This window comes from Lepidochelys kempii, chromosome 8, assembly GCF_965140265.1.
Source record: "Lepidochelys kempii isolate rLepKem1 chromosome 8, rLepKem1.hap2, whole genome shotgun sequence".
NCBI lineage: Eukaryota > Metazoa > Chordata > Testudines > Cheloniidae > Lepidochelys > Lepidochelys kempii.
In genome coordinates, this window is record NC_133263.1 from 92,842,402 (window position 1) to 92,859,908 (window position 17,507).

Below are 17,507 nucleotides of genomic sequence, written 5' to 3' on the forward strand. Positions count from 1 at the left end.
AGCCATTTAATTCAGTTCCTAGGACAATTTAAGTGCTGTTATGAATAGTTTTTATGTTTATTTTAGTCAGAATCTGTAGTATACTAGGACAGCCTCATGGGAGACACAATTTCTTTTGTGAAGGTCCCCAAAGGACAGACTTAAAACTGCAAACTTTAGTACCATACAAAACAATATGACACTCAGTATCAAATGGCAGGAAACACTTAGCAGTCATAATTTCAGTTCTTTTTCCACAGTAACAAAGTATTTAAGATATTGTACAATGAGAGATCTGCAATGCTGGAGCCTGTTTTAATGGAGCAGGTAGTTTATTCCAGCTTTTTGAGGTCACAGCCTCAAGAGCCAGACCTCCCATACTCAGTTTTAACTCTAGGCACTTTAAAATTAATAGACTAGGTCGAATGAAGGGCATATATCTATTCAGCTTCCAGTTTTCAGCTTTTTAGTAACAGATTTCAGATGCACTAGCTTGGAAGCTACTCAAGACCTCTGTAGCAGTAAATATCAAATAACTCTTCATCTCCTTCCTACCCCACTCTCAGACTTCAAAGCTGTCATAGATTCCAGGGCTCCAAACATCCAAAAATATTTTATACCTAGCCAAATGCAGAAATGGATGGTGTGTCAAAATTTACTAGCTACGAAAACTAAATGTCCACCATGTCACCAGGGTTCAGTCTGCATGCTGAGAAAGGGCTGTTTTTACCATTCTATCTTTGTGGACTATTTTTGATACACTCGGTAAGAATGTATTTCAGTGGAACAATTATGACATCCAATGGAAATTAATGTACAACTGGTTAATCTAAAGCAGTGGTTCTCAAACTTTTGTACTGGTGACCCCTTTCACATAGCAAGCCTCTGAGTATGACCACTCCCCCCTTATGAATTAAAAACTCTTTAAAATATATTTAACACCATCATAAATGCTGGAGGCAAAGCAGGGTTTGGGATAGAGGCTGGCAGCTCGCGACCCCCTGAGGGGTCCCAATTCCCAGTTTGAGAACCACTGATCTAGAGCATGCAGATGTTCTAGGGCATAGCCTCTATACACTCTGTACCTCTCAACAAGTCAGTGAATGACAAAAACAGGGGGGAAATGCCTCAAACGTGTGACATCACATTTTTAATACATGGCAACTTTTCATTAACTAGAGCAGTTAACTATTCTGAGTATTTCTTGGTTTAAATTTACCATATCGCAGATGTTTTCTCTCTTTTCCCTGCATTTTCTTTCCTCTGTATATTTTTCTTCAGTATTTTTCTACTTTTAAAATAACAGCTGCGTATTTTAATCTGACACCATCCTTTTTTCCCTCATTTTCATCAGAATTTATTTTCAGTGGAAACCTTCAATTTCCCCCTTGTTTTCTTATTTCCTCTCCTCTCCTTCCACCACCATTTTTCCTTAGGCTTTTATTTCCTGAACTTTATGATTAAAGAAGATGGAAAGAAGGGGTGGAAGGGAGGCAGGAGTTCTCACACCACCATGGAAAAAGGCGAGATCACCCTCTACTCTGGTTACCCTCTTCTCAAGTGCACTCTTATGCTCTCCCTCTCTTCCCTGTTCTCCCCTCTGCACGCTCTCTCTCTTCAATCCAAATCTTTCTTATTTCATCTTCTTCTCTACCAGCCCCCTTTTTGGCAACCCATCCCAGAGCAGATTTACAGCTCACAAGATTCTCTCCTCCTACAACCTCCTTTCAGCTCTCCTAGATTGGCACTCAATTTGTCCTAGGGTTGCAGTGACTCTCCCTGCTACTGCCATGCATCAGCCTCCCTCTACCATAGAGATACACCCCTTTTCCAAGACATCGCCTTTGTAACAGTGCTGCCTGTACAGCACCAACCAGGGAAAACATACAGAGAGATCCATGTGACTGGTTCTCCAGCATAAGCAGTCAAATGTCACCCACTAGATTTCCCTGTTCCTGCTCAATGTGCAAAGCCACAGCAGGGAATCTGTGACAGGTAGAGTTCCTTTGTGGGAATATGGAGGCATTGTGGAAAATGGTGCCTGAACCGAAAATTTTAAGATATGAAACGTTATTTCCCATCCACATTTATTCACTGATATGCCATGTGGCTGGCAGTGTCTATAACAAGAGCTGTTCATTCCTCTTTATATGAATTAGCACTATGTCATCAGGCCAGCTTTCAGTATAATTTTCCCCCACACATAATCAATATCTTGTTGATTTCAAAGGATCACTTAATACTGAAAAGGCTGGGCCTTTAGTGCCGTTTTGTTAAGATTCAAACTTCAAACTATAAAGAGGTTGTGTGCAGCAAATTATTCTCTATGTTTAAATAATGCATTAGTTTAACATATACAATATGAAGTATGAAGAGATGAAGAAGAGAAGGAGAAAGTCACTGGCTAAACGTTCATGATTTAAGCCTTACAAAGGCCTTCGGTGATACATGTTTACAGCATAAGATCAAAGTGTATATTTTATGTCCTAAAAGAAAGGATATTTTGTTACACAAATCTATATTTTATTTAGTGAATGGTATACATTTTAATAAACCTAAGCAAATGGAATGTAAAAAAAAATGAGATTACAGGCCTGACTTTGAAAAGTGGTCTCTAATTTTGCTGGCACAATTTTGCTTATATTTAGGGTGAAATTTTTGATCCACCCTAACCTGGGCCTCAATTTTCAAAAGCACAAAATTGCAAGGGCAAGTAACCATTCTGCACACAGTTTTGTGCACCCTTAATACATCTCACTTAGCCACTAAGACACTGATTTCCACAACCTTTGGACATTTAAGTGGCTTAAACTGTAGGTGCTAACGATTGTGGGGACAGAAAAATCACCTACATTTATTGCACTGACAACTTGAGCTTGCAAAAATGCCATCCACTTTCTGAAAATCTGACTCTTATTTGTTTTGTAGCATTGTATATGAAAACTGCAAGGGTAGAAGCATGTGTGTTTCCATGAAAATTAGGTCTGTTGGTGTGTTTTGAAGTGTTGAAATTTGTGTACCAAATATTCATCTACCTCCACAAAAATAAGTTGTGGAAATATTTCTCACAGTTCAATATCCATTTGTTTATAAGATAGTTCTTAGCAATGTGATTCAATGTGAGATTATACATTATCATGTATATTCTACAACATGAGTACATTAAGTCCTTCTACTGAAAAATATGCTGATTTTCCCTGACTTGTTTTAAAACACCCACCCACCCACACAGTGAGACCAACTGGTTTCCTAGCCAGAGTACAAATGCTCTGATTAAATGATTAAATATGTTCAATACAAACTATAATAATATGTACAGTATATGGATAATCTAGGAGAAACAACAAATTGAAAATCATAAGAAATGCTAAAATAGTACCTTCTGTTTACAAAATATTAATCTGGTACTTTTTAGTTTTGACCAGTGTGTTTAATAAACTATCAGGAAATGAGAGAAGTCCACAAACTAGAGAGGCAGTGTGGTTCACTGCATGGGGCACCAGACTAGGATTAGGTTTAGGACACCTAGATTCTGTTCCTAGCTCTGCCACTGATTTGCTGTGTGATCTTGGACAAGATGCTTCACCTCTCTGTGCCTCTGTTTCCCCAACCAACACTTTGTGCGTTTGTGTGTAGTTAGAATGCAAGTTCTTTGGAAGACTTTCTCTCTATGGGTCTTCACAGCACCTGGCATGTGGAGCCCCAATCTCCGTTAGATCTCTAGATGCTATGCTAGTACAAATAAATAACAACAAATTCTCTCCTATGGTTCAATCTACGGTAGTTCACTGATTTACAAGAATTCCCAGCATTTCTGACACCAGTGGGACAGCTAGGATCGGATCTACCTTCAGAATTTATTTACTGAATGACACAAAAGAATAACCAAGGGTTAACAGCATGCCAAGTTTAACAAGGAAAGAAGAAAACAGCTGAAAAGATTTCTAGTGCTCCCAGCATTTGGTCTGCCATCTCCACATCTCTGCAATAAACCTACACACAGGGATATCTCCATGCTTTAATACAGAAACAGGCTGACTTTAAAAACAGAATCTTGCTGGATTAATAATAAAACACATTAAAACAAACACATTGTACGTGTGTGAGAGAGACTTTCAAACCCTGAAGTTAGCTGTGGTTAGAATCCTGAAAACCGGGTGCCTAATTAAAAAAAACAACAATCTAAATTCATACCAAGATCTTAAGGGCCAGATTTACAAAGGTGTTTTACACACTAAAGATGCAGATAGACACCTACAGGAATATACAAAATTGCCTGTACAGATTAGGCACCTCTCTCTCATTGAAAGACAATGGGAGCTAGGCATTCTCTTAGGTACTCATCCTATTATGTGCCTATCTGCATCTTTAGGTGTCTAAATACTTTTGTAAATAACAATATCTGGCTCTTACATAGCACTTCTCAGTAGTTCCCAAAGGGCTTCACAATCTTTAATGTGTTTATCCTTGCAATACCCCTGTAAGTTATTAATATCCCCATTTTACAGATGGGGAACAGAGGCAGAGAGAGGTTAAATGAAATGCCCATGATTGCACAGGAAGTTTATGGTGGAGCAGGGAACTCAACCTGCATTTCCCAACTCCTAAGCTAGTGCCTAACCATCCTTCTGGCCCTATGTCAAAGAGGTTTAATTTTCAGAGGTGATAATGAACACCTCTGAGAACAGGTCTCCATGAACACCTCAGACATATCCTGTGTGACCTGCAGATGCAATGCTTGGCAGGAGAGTCCTCCACAAAATGATGCCTTCAAACTGATATTAATTTACAGCATGATGGTTAACAGGAAATTTAGTATTGTAGAGCTTTGGACGCTATCATTCTGGGAAAGTGTCAGTCCTGTGTCCCAGCCAGGACAAGAGATCAGTTTTGACTCCCCATCACCCGAGACCGGGGAAACATACCATTATGCTTTTGAATGGCTCAAAAAAGGAAATTCAGGTAACAGGAAATTTCCCCACCCGACTATCCAGCTCCAAGCTGATCATAACTGATTAAAATTAAAAGGATTAACCACTGGCTACCTGATTGGTCTCAAAATGTAACTCAAAACAGAGAATCATCGTTGAGTGGGTGTGTTTCTAGAGGGGTCCCAAATGGATTGGTTCTTGGCCCTATGCTACTTTAACATTTTTATCGATGATGTGGAAGAAAATGTAGTCATCACTGATACATTTTGCAGATGACAAAAACATTGGGGGAGTGGTAAATAATGAAAAGGACAAGTCACTGATTCAGAGTGATCTTGATCGCTTGGCCAGCTGGGCACAAGCAAATAAGATTTGTTTTAATACAGCTAAAAGTAAATGTCCACATCTAGGAACAAAGAATATAGGCCATACTTACAAGATGGGGGACTCTATCCTGGGAACTAGTGACTCTGAAAGGGATTCAGGGGTCATGGCGGATAATCAGTTGAACATGAGCTCCCAGTGTGATGCTGTGGCCAAAAGGACTAATGAGAGCCTTGGATGCATAAACAGGGGAACCTGAAGTAGGAATAGACAGGTTACTTTACCTCTCTATTTGGCAGTGATGTAAGAGCTGCTGGAATATTGTGTCCAGTTCTGGTATTCGCAGTTCATGAAGGATGTTGTTAAATTGGAGAGGGTTCAGAGAACAGCCACAAGAATAATTAAGATTGGAAAACATGCTTAATAGAGATAGACTCAAGGAATTCAATCTTTTTGAAAAACTTAACAAAGAGAAAGTTAAGGGATCACTTGATCACAGCCTATAAGGGCTTGTCTACGCAGACCAGCAATGCAGGGCTGTGATTTCTAAAGGGCACCGACATGTTGCATACTAACTGGCCTGTGTGCAAACTAAAAGTTCTCTAGTACAAATTAATGTAAAACAGTTTGAAAGAACATTTTTCCTGGGTTACAAGGATCCAAGATTAAGTACCCAGTTCGCAGGCGTGGAGCTAATCATGGGGGAGCTTACAATAGCTCCTCTCCCACACCCATCAAACTCTATTTTCATCCTGGTCCCTGCATCTACCTCCCACTGGGGCTGCACAGACTGCAGGAATTAGTCCATCCCTAGGGCTGCAGTAGCTCAAGCAGGGAAATAGAGAAAAGGATCAGGACCAGGTGGCTTTGTTTTAGTAAAAACAAGAAAGGAAAACCAGTTTCTCTAGGGTAGTGTCAGGATTGAGAGCCTCCAGCTGCACCTGCCCAGCCACCAGGCAGCCAATGAGAGTAGCTGGGCCACAGCAGAACCACCTGATTGGATAAGACAGAGAGGAAGCTTGCTCTTAAGCCAGGCAGCTGCACAGGCTTGGTGGCTACTCAATGCACACAGCTGTGGACGCTCTGCCTCCCTGTGCTTGCCTCACTCCAAGCCCTGCTCCAGCCTTGACCCTACCCTGTATCCAGCCTCATTCCAGTTTAGATCATGCCCCACACCCTGCATTATTCTAGTCCTGTTCCAATCCTGCCCCTACTTGTAACCAGCCCTGCTCCTGCCTTTCCATTTTCTAGGTAATCTGGTTCTGACTCTTGGCTCCAATTTCTGGATCTGACTCTGTTTTGAATCTTGGCTCTGACCTCCTGCTTTGACCACTAGACCTGATGCCTACTCCAACTACTAGGCATGACTGCCTATGACCAGTCTCTTGACAGGCAGGAGTCACTGAGAGGCTCTTTCTCCAAGCTCCACCACTCACCCACTTCACAAAGCGGATGGCAGTATCTCCAGACAGATGGGCCTCCATTCAACTCTATGAAAAAGCACCAAATTGTAGCTGTCGGCCAAGAACAATGCTCTTTGGGCTGCACAGTTCAGTTTTTCCTCAGCAGTTAACCCACTGGGACATCAAGGAAGCATTGGGCATGCTCATGCCTCCCCTGACATAGTCCACCAGACTCAATTGCTTTACTGGCAGTTGGACATAAGAAGTATAAAAACTGCTTCACAGAGGCATTTTTGTAAACGCTGGTAAATTCAAAGTTTGAAGAGCAAAACTGTCCTTTCAGAATGACAAGGTGGAGCAAGACACAGAGATCCTTTGTTTTCCCTACATGCTTGAAGCTCCCACTATAAACTCTATGTACGTAGGGAAGCACAGAAACTTGAAATCTTGTGCCATACGGTTCTCAGAGAACAATTTTTGCCCTAACGTCAGACGTTGCTGTCTTCCTTTTTCCTAATTCCAAAGGTCACAAATCTTTTTCAACAACCAGATGATGCTGGAGCTCTAAGTCTAAAAACTATTAGTGATAAAAAGCAGCTGGAAGGAAAATGATAAATAAAGCATAGTGGGCAAATTCATCCCTTGAGTAGTTCTGCTGAAGTCTGCGTGAGGGACGACCTATTGTTGGACAGGTAGGTAGTACACAGCAAATGGCATATGGATGACATTCATTAAAGGTGAAATGGAAAACTTTCAAAAGCAAAATAAAATACGCCTTTCCCCAAATCAGTACAAAAAAGTATGTGGGCTTCAAAATTTCAAATGCATTTCATTTTTAAAGATGTCTGAAAATAATTTCTACCAATACTTTCACTAAACTGCAAGCCCAGAATTAAGCATCCTGAACTTTCCTTGCAAGAGCTGAGTGGAGCTTTGTGAAGCTTGGTGGTTTCATTTCACAAGGGAGTATGCCAGCCTATTCCCTTTTCTTTCTGATGAGTTTCACATCAAAACCATGCAAAACTGAAGAGATTTAAACACCTCTGATGTGTAAACAGCAATCATTCCAGATTTGCTCTAAAGGTTTATAAGCCTTCTGGCAAATCTGGGCTAGATTTTTAAGTTTGTTTTCAAACTCAAAGCTAAAGACCAGTGAAAACCAAAATTCTAGATTCTAGATCTAGACTGAATCTAGATTTCATGTACTCTCAAAGTTCAGGAGTGCTCAACTGAAAGTCGATTATATGGGTAACGAATGACTGACACCAGATTAGATTTTTAATAGCTAGATTCCATTTTTGTAGGTACAAACTGTGGATGCTATTGCACCGTTATTTGGCAATGTAGGTAACACACACCTTACTTGTCGATAAAGTCTGTAGCATATCCACTGTAGGAGGAGATCTTTTGTGCTCATTTACTATCTTAATGGCCTGTGTTGATTTTAATTTCCCTTATCTATCTATGCTATTTATAAGGCACTTGCCATCACCCAACCTTACTGGTTTTATTTTATTTGGTTCATTTGCTTCCTCCCATCTCCATCTTATTCTCTGCTCTTCTGTAATTCATGGAGTTATATTTTTTGTTTGTTGGTGTCTCTTGACACCTCCTCTGTTGCACCCATTCCCTCTGGCACCTTGTGTGGAACATCAAAACAAAATATGAGATCTATTTAGATTTACTTTAAGAGGGGGGGAAAAGACAGAAAAGTACCTGATCCCATCAAAAGCAGTTATCAGAGACAGATAAAAATCAAACATTAAAAACGTAGCCCATCAAACGTTCAAAAGTTGTTACCCACAATCAGTGGAAAAATAAGCAAATGTAGAAAGTACCACAATGCAGCAATAGTGAAAACTGGTGCTTTTTTGGCTAACTTTATTCCAACTAGAACTGGTCAAAATTTTTCTGACAGAATACTTGTCTGTTGGAAAATGCTGATTCAACTAAATTTAATTTTTTTGAGAGAACATCTTGATTTCATCAAAATTTTCAACAGGAAAATATAGATTTGTTTTGATAAGGTCAAATGGTTTTGTTTCAACATATTATAAACTAAAAATACAATAAAAATTAGAATTGAAACAATATTTCAACCTGATCAAAACATTAATTTTGATGACATTAAAACAAAATATTTTTTGTTTTTCAAAAAAAGTCAAGATTTTAAACTCTTCGTCCTGACTTCTGAAAAAACCCAACATTGAAATCTTGGAATTTCCCACAGGATGGAAATTCCAGTTTTCAAACCATTCTAATTTTAACCTTTTGTCTGCTATTTTAAATCAATTACGCCCATATCCTAATATAGCAAGCAGTTTTAGTGCTACGTCCCACATTGGGTTAGTATAAAGGAAATGTACAAAGGTCTCTATTACATTATTTAAACAGAGGGAGATTACCCCTACCAATGGGGAGATATGGGGCTGAACCATTTTTAAGTCAACCTAAACGCAGCCAATGAAGTACGATAATGCACATCCAACAGCTCTATGGAGTCTCAAAGTAAAAGCTTTTTTAAAATGTACCCATAAAACCTTGAACCTTTTAACTATTTTAGCACCAAAACAGTTTGTTCCTCATTTATGCTTTATACAGGATATCTATTAACAGACCCAGCTTCCTTTGTTTTTAGGCTACTGTTTTTATCCTAAACTCTGTTAGTTTCATTGATACCTAATCCTCACAAGTTCCCCCTGCCCCTGCCTCCTTTCATCTGTCCCTTGTGTCCTATTGACACCTAAACAAGTCAACTGCCTGGGGCAGACTCTGTCTGCTTTGTTATTTGTCTGTACAGGGCGTAGCACAAGGGGGCCTCATCCCTGCATGGTAGTCAGAGGTGGTACGGTATGAACCATACTCACAATAATTCTAGTCTCAATTTCTCAGCATTTACAGATGAAGGAGATAGCCGTTTGTTTGCCAGAAGCTGGGAATGGGCTACAGGGGATGGATCACTTGATGACAAGGTGACCAGATGTCCCGGTTTTATAGCGACAGTCCTGATTTTGGGGCCTTTTTCTTATATAGGCTCCTATTACTCCCACCCCCGTCCCAATTTTTCACACTTGCTGTCTGGTCACCCTACTTGATGACTACCTGTTCTGTTCATTCCCTCTGGAGCACCTGGCATTGGCCACCCTCGGAAGACAGGATATTGGGCTAGATGGACCTTTGGTCTGACCCAGTATGGCCTCTTCCCCATTACTTCCCATTCACCCGCTGTGGAATGTGGTGGATATAACAGCTCTGTAAAGCCTGCTACCTCTCACTACCTGTGAGCAATGGTACAGGTAGTTGAAGCAAGGTAGTCAGTGGGGCCATTTTGCTGCAGGGAACAATCTGGATCCAAATGACATTGAACAAATTATTTAAGTCTCTTTTCCTCAGGATACTGGTCTATGAAATGGACATTATAATACTACATAGAGCTGAGTGAATACTATATAGTAATACTATCACAGAGCTGAGTGAACTATTTGTAGTTAAATGTTTTTCCTCAGAAATTTTACAACTTTTGAGTTTAAATATTTTTTGTTAAATTAGGGAAATATTAGCAAAATTTTTTGAAAAATTTCTATTTTCATAGATTTTAAGGCCAGAAGGAACCCTTATGGTCATCTAGTCTGAACTCCTGCATAGCACAGGCCTGAGAGATTCCTGCATCAGGCCCATGATTTTTGGCTGAGCACTTTACTTTGTACTTGGCATGTTTTTTTCCTAATGTGTTGAGAAATGGGAAGCTCAGTGGGAGTGCCAGACTCTCAGCCCCTGAGAATTAGGTCCTTTGTGTCTCAAATTGAGAATCTGAAAATGGAGGCAACAAAAATTAGTGGACATTTTTGAAAATTTAAAATTGATTTTAGTGATGTTTACACACACTCGTTTTTGTAAGTAATTTATGAAGTTTTTTTTAAGTGTGCTATTTGATAAGAATAGGTCTTTCAGCATAAGGCAACATGCTGCTTGGTTACCTGTGTTTGTAGAAAATGGGGCTCTGGGAGAAGGGTATTTCACATAAATATTTAATTTCAATAATATCCCTGTTTCCGAGAACAGTAAATATGTAAGAATACCTAGTCCTCCAGCATGTGCATCAATGAGAGATGCTGCTACTGCAGTTCCTTCAGCAAGACCGAGGTCTTTTGCAGCCTCTGGCGTTAGGCCATTTCCAACAGAAGCTCCAGGAGACAGGACTTGGTTTCCTGAGCAGACACAAATAAAACCAAACACCCATCAGTTTGATAAACAGAAAAGCAAACATGCATTTTCCTGAAAAAGCGCCTTTTCCCACCGCTGTTTAATGTAGTATCCATCAAAAAAGTGCATTAAAAACTCCATTTACTTACCAAATACCAATTGCACTGTATGTATATTAAACACACAACTGTGCTGTATCATGCTGCTCATAAGAGTTTAAAAACTGATAACTAGTCAATGCCCAGTATAGCGATGTAAAACAGCTTTTATTATAACCCATAAAAATTCCATTTAACATGGTGTGATCTTTTTACTAGGTACGTAAACAAACACCCAGGCTCACACTTTACTTTGTAGTCGCTGACTATATAGCTGCAGAAATAAAGGTATTTTAGAAATTAGATATCTTGGGGCAGATTCACTTGTTCTGTTGCAAACAAGTGAAAACTGCACCTCCTGCACCAGCTTGGCCCAGAGGTGTTTTCATCTCCACTCTCCTTCAGGAGTTCCATCAGACAAGTGGTGCCTTTAATGTGCATTAGCGCCTCTGTAGGAGCTAGCAGAAGCTGTTCAGGGGAACCATTAAATCAGTGAAACCCTGCCACTCTACCTACATTTCCTCCCTGGCTAAGACCACCCACTTCTGCAGTGGAGGGTACATTGAACCACCACAAACTACCCTCCCTGACCCGTCGAGCATTCTGCAACAGGGCCTTTCTGCCACGTTCTGTGCCACCCCACTGGAGGGAATCTGAGCTTTTTTCCCCAAACGGAAAGATTATTTTAACAACTAATCAACTATGATAAAGATAGGGATAGGCCCAAGCTATGAAGATGGGATCCAGGTCCAGACACTTTGGAGTTCAGGTGGTTTGGTTCAGGCCCATCTCCATATAAAAGGTTTTTCCCTGGAGTGGCGCTAGAGTATAGCTAGATACAAAGCAGTAAGACAGGACTGACAGCTCCTGGAATCCACACCTCTTTATTCATCCACAGGTTAGATGGATGAGGCACACAAAGTCACAGTGGGAGCTTCCACACACTTCCTTGCCAATGCCTTGGCTCTAACTCAGAAACTCCAAATTCATTCAATAGGGCTTATCTTTAAAACTTGCTTAGTTCAACAAATCTTTGGGGCAGAGTTGGCACAATTTCTGTTTAAAGTAAAAGATTGTTCTATTTTCACAGTGGGTTTTCATGAGAATGCATTATATTTCCAATTGATTCGGATGTGGTAAACTCCACTTGCTGCACAGTACATATTAGTGAACATGAATAGCCTATGATAAGAATGGTCAAGAACACAATATTGTTAATGATGATAACCTTAATGACAGAAGCTGTAGTCATTTGCTGTTGGATGAAAAGAAAGTGATGAAATTCACAAGCGGAGAATCATAGAAATGTCAGGCTAGACCATTCCTAACAGGTGAATGTCTAAACTGTTCTCAAAGACCTCCAATGATGGGGATTCCACAATCTCTCTTGGAAGACTATTTACTATGCATAGAGTTGGAAAGTTTTTCCTAATACCCAACCTAAATCTCCCTTGCTGCAGATTAAAACCATTACTTCTTGTCCTACAAATTCCAAAGACGTGGAGAACAACTGACCACAATCCTCTTTATAACAACTCTTAACGTATCTGAAGACTGTTATAAGGTCCCCGCATAGTCTTCTTTCCTCAAGACTAAAACTGTTTTTTTTAAATTTTTCCTCATAGGTCAGGTTTTCTAACCCTTTTATCATCCCTGTTGCACTTCTCTGGACTCTCTCAAATTTGTCCATATGTTTCCTAAAATGTGGCCTCCAGAACTGGGAACTGGTGCCAGGTAGAGTGGGACAATTATCTCGTATGTCATACATACAAGAGCCTGTTAATACACCCCAGTGTGATTAGTGTTTTTCACAATTGCATCGCATTATTGACTCATGTTCACTTTGTGGTGGGCCTTCAAATCTTAGTATATAGCAGTCATGAAAGACATCTGGCTTTGCTGCTGCTGCCTTTTTTTTTAAAAAACACGGTATCCAATTGCCTTATCAGAAATCACCTACAAATCAAATGTGTAATGTATTTTGAGATTAAACAGGCTTCCCTTGCCCCCAAACACATAGCTTCTGGGTGTTAAATCATCAGCCAGGCTGTGAAACACTCAGCGACATAGGTGCCCATGCTCTCCCCTTCAAAGTTTCATGCTTGAGTTAGTCTGCAGATCATATTGTGAATTTAAAATCCAAGTATATGGATCACCAAAAGGTTTCCAACTAACTCATTCAACTCATGATACTAGTAACCAAAAGTGACCATTTCCACCTCTTGGTGGCTTATATGAAATGAATTGCTGGTCTCCTCCAATTCCTAGAGGACAAGTGCCAATATTTTATTGCTTATAAGCTCAGAAAAATCATGCTCAACTTTCCAAGTATATCACGTGTTCACCTCTTTTAATAAGGTTAGACAGCAAGATGTTTCTATTTCAGAACAGTGTCATTAAAAAAATAAAGACATCGGAGAGCAAGACCAGAGCTACCTTGCAGCTAGGAGGAGGTTCAAGGAAGTTCATGCAGCTACAACCACAGCTTTTGCTTCAGAATCAGCTACACCTCCTTAATCTGCACAGCTAGCTCATTTTGTACATCCAGCCTTGGATGAAATTATTTTGATGGAAAATCTTTCACCACTCACTCCCACAGCAGATTTGTTTTTTCCAGTCTGAATGGTCAAGTATTGTAACATGTAATTATTAAGTGATTAGAGTCCATTCTAAAGACCAGGGCTACTATTAGACAATATCTTTTCTTACCAGTTATTCAATTACTGTATCTACAACTAATGAGCTTTTAGGGAACAATTTTAGAGATACAGATAATCCTCTTTCCTGATGTAAGCAGTAGAAAATGATCATGTGGATTTCTTTGAAACAGAAAGCTCATTAGAAGGGTCTACATTATGGTCTTCCCCTTTGGAATGGAGTGTGTGGAGGTGGGTTTGTTGTGAATTTCAGATACAGTCATTTTGTGTTTTAGAAAAAAGGCGCTAAACACACAGCATGCCCAGGTGGTTTTAGAAGTCAGAGTAAGCAAGAATAATTCTTCCCTAACTGAAGCCACTTTCTGACAGCATCAGAGATCTGCTCATATCACTCCCACATTGCCAGTTCTGCTGGAGTCTGATTTTAGGCATAGCCCGTGGCATGACCTAGGAAGAACAAGTGAAAGACCAACTTGAGAAGCAATCCCACTCTAAAATGCTGAGCAAGTGGATCCAGCAGTGCAGCTCCCACTGTCTCCCACTCTTGGGGGGAAGGGCAATAAGAAGCCATTCAGAAACACATGCCAAACACACGTTGGGGAATGAAGAGAACAGAGTGCTCTGGGGCTACAGGAATAAGATGAATGGAGACCCCTTTCCTCCTGCCAGCTAGGAGAGAGGTACGGGAGGCAACAATTTCCTTCCTCTCCATCAGCCACGAGAGGAGAGAGAGTCTTCTTCTCCTCATCAAGCAGTTAGGAGAAGAGAAAAATTCCTCTCTTCCACCCAGCAGCAAGAAGACAGAGGCAAGGATGAGATGAAAGAGGCTGGAGAGAAAATGTTCCTCCAGAACAGCAAGAAGGATGATGGGCCAAGAAAGAAAGCATCCCCCTGGTCATCCAGCAGCTGGGTGACAGACAGTGAGTGTGGTAATGAGGGAATGTTGCATTTTCCCCTCCACCTCAACCCCTAGGCCTTAGAGATCAGTGAAGCATAGTGAGCTACACCCACAGAGCCCTGTCTACATAGTGTGTCTGGGTGCAAGCGAAACAGGCTCCCTGTGGCCATGACTTTATCCCTCAAAGTGGAATTTACTCTCCCACCCATGCACCTGCAAGTGGGTGTGGAATGGGCAGAGCCTTGACTCTACCCCCAATATGCAGGGAGGTGAGATGGAATGGTGACCCATGTGCTCACAATAACTGAGAAGTTAGAAAAATCAGCTCAGCATCTATGTACATAGAATTTGGAATGGCAAGGATCCATAACTGTGAAGTAAAACACACAAGGAATAAGAGCACAATGGTCACAGTTAAGTAAACATTTACCAACAAATACCACCCAGTCACCATGCTTATCTCCCATTCTAAGCACAAGGTGTAAGGAGGTATCTCAAACACAACCAGTGTGGGGTAACCCCTGAAAATACTGATTTTTTTAAAGGTGGTAACTGTGTAAGGCACAGACAATAGGTGTGGGCTTTCCATTGAAATAAAGACACTAGCCACAAGGAGGAATGATGTTGACTCCTACAATACAGCAAGGTACACACTGGCTTAGGAAGCGAAGAAGTATCACCGCAAGAGTAAAAGTGCTAAACAACCACATATTTCTAATCCAACAACAGGTAAAACCTTTCAGCGAGGCAAAGGAAACAAATTGTCAGAGTGGAAGAGAGGGAGATGAGAACTCTGCAAACAGAGGTAGGCAGTGAGAGTACTGTGTCCTCTTTGAGTCTTTCCAAAGAGACTGCATACAGTCTTTGGTTTAAAGTAATCACTTCTGCAAATCATCTGCCTCTTGTAAAATTAAGCCTAACACAACAGACCCATAATTATTTGAAGGCAAAGAACTTTCTCTTTAACATTCATACAACTGTTCCACAAAGACACACAGAGCCCTTCTCAGTGCACTGCCTTGATTCACATTTTTATTTTGAACAAGATAGCTCATTTTTAGCAGGGTTTTTTTCCTCCTGTAGAGCAGCAAGTTTACAAAAGGAAAAAGCCGTTTGAAGCCTTTCCTCCTCTTTTATCCTTCCTTGAAGACTAACTCTGGAATTTGCTACGATCTAGTTTTGTTTAAAGAATTTATGTGGTACCAATGACCCACCACCTTTTTAGGCAGTTGCCACAGCAACTACTTATTTACCAGACGCAATACATGAAGCAGACAATACGTCTTCAGTCCACTTTAGTAAGCAAAATGTACATTGCGGAATCTTACTAATATTTAACAGAAACAGACTTTTTAGTGCTTACCAGTCTTTTGAAAAATAACAAAAGGAAAGCACAGCAGGGGACCTCAGCTAACTCAGCTCTTACACATTCACTCATTTAAGAGCAGCTTTTAACCTGCAGAACTCAGTTGTATTTTGTGTTTAATTGTATTTGGCTGCATAACTGTGAAAAAAAATACAAGCATAAAAAACCGAAAGGAGAAGTTTCCTTTCTCTATTAACTTTACACCTGAAGACTTAGAGAGCTACATTTCATCTGGTGTTAACTCCACTGACTTCGGAGATGAATCTGGCCAAAGGACTGTTCTGCCTCAACTTTGGACCCCAGTAGACTGGAATTTCCAAATGATGTTCATTGAAAAACAATCAGTAAAATGTAGTGATCTTTCCTTGAAATAATAATACATATCTCTTACCTAGCACTTTTCGTCAGTAGATCTCAAAGCACTTCACGCTCTTTAATGTATTTATTCTTACAACAACACTGTGAGGTAGGGAAGTGTTCTTATCCCCATTTTTATTTATTTTTACAGTGGGGAACTCAGGCAAAGAGACACTAAATGACTTGGGCAAGGTCACACAGGAAGACGGTGATGGAGCTGAGAATTGAACCTAGGTCTCCTAAGTGCTAGGCAGGAGCCCAAATGACTGATCAATCAGGCAAGTTACATGTTAAATAAAAGGGTGCACAAGCACAGTGTCAAAGGACATAGGACCTTCATAAAGAACGCTATCTTCTATTCACATAGATCCTACTACACTTAAACTATGGGCTTACTCCTGGCCCATGTTTGGTAGAGTATTACTCAGATTGCAGGCTCTTTGGGGCAAGGATTATCTTTTTTGTTCTGTGTTTGTACCAAAGGGGCACTCAGACAGCTAGGTAAACATCTGAATAAATAGTCTCAACTTTTTTGCAATACCCACCCACATTTACCTAATGCACAGTACGTACACCAGACTTCACCCTATTAATCCAGACGTAGAAAAGGTATATATATTAAGGTGACTGTTTAAGAATTGTTAAATGCAGCGGATGAGGACAAAAGGGAATAGGATGCAGTGGACTGGAGAAATGGATAATGCCAGAAAATACCACCTAATTTTCATGCTTATTTAGAAGCGAAGGGTCCATTAGTTAGCCTATGCCGACATTTAAAATTAATGTCTTTTACCATAAATGTTCTTAATGAGTGGACATCTATCTAGAGCTGGTTAGGAATTTTCCCTTCCAATTTTTTAAAATGGAAAATGCAGTTTCTGCAAAATTTAAGTTTTCTTTGGGAAGGTTCTAATTTTCAACTGTCCAGCAGGAAAACTGTCAATTCAGCATGAATCTGCGTCTGCCTGAGCTGCCCCGGTACCTTATGGAAGTTGTAGTTTGGGATGTCTCATGCCTCCATTCTCCCCTATGGGCCAGGTCTCTGGCTGGACTACATCTCAGCTCAGCTACTACAGTAATGGGAGCCATATAACTGCTAAAGGCCGACAAACATAGGGGTGGTGAGGTAGTCACGGGCATTGGCAAAGTCAGATGACCTACAGGGACACCAGACATTGATCCATTAAACTGAAAAATAAAGTAGGTCTACAGTTCGTGAGACTGAAAGACAGCTAATTTACATGTATGCCGCCTACATTCCTGGCAAAAGAAGAAGAGAAAAAACTAAAGT

The 17,507-nt window shown here is 40.4% G+C and overlaps 1 protein-coding gene across 4 annotated transcripts in view; it reads right to left on the bottom strand.

Annotated features, from left to right (window-relative positions):
• The window catches only part of FGGY (FGGY carbohydrate kinase domain containing), a 191,948-nt gene that overhangs the window by 82,633 nt on the left and 91,808 nt on the right, over positions 1-17,507 (bottom strand). For all 4 annotated transcript variants that reach the window (XM_073357533.1, XM_073357531.1, XM_073357532.1 and 1 more), the window contains exon 7: positions 10,717-10,845. In XM_073357533.1, coding sequence (XP_073213634.1) covers positions 10,717-10,845 — 129 coding nt within the window. The remainder of the gene's footprint in view (positions 1-10,716; positions 10,846-17,507) is intronic.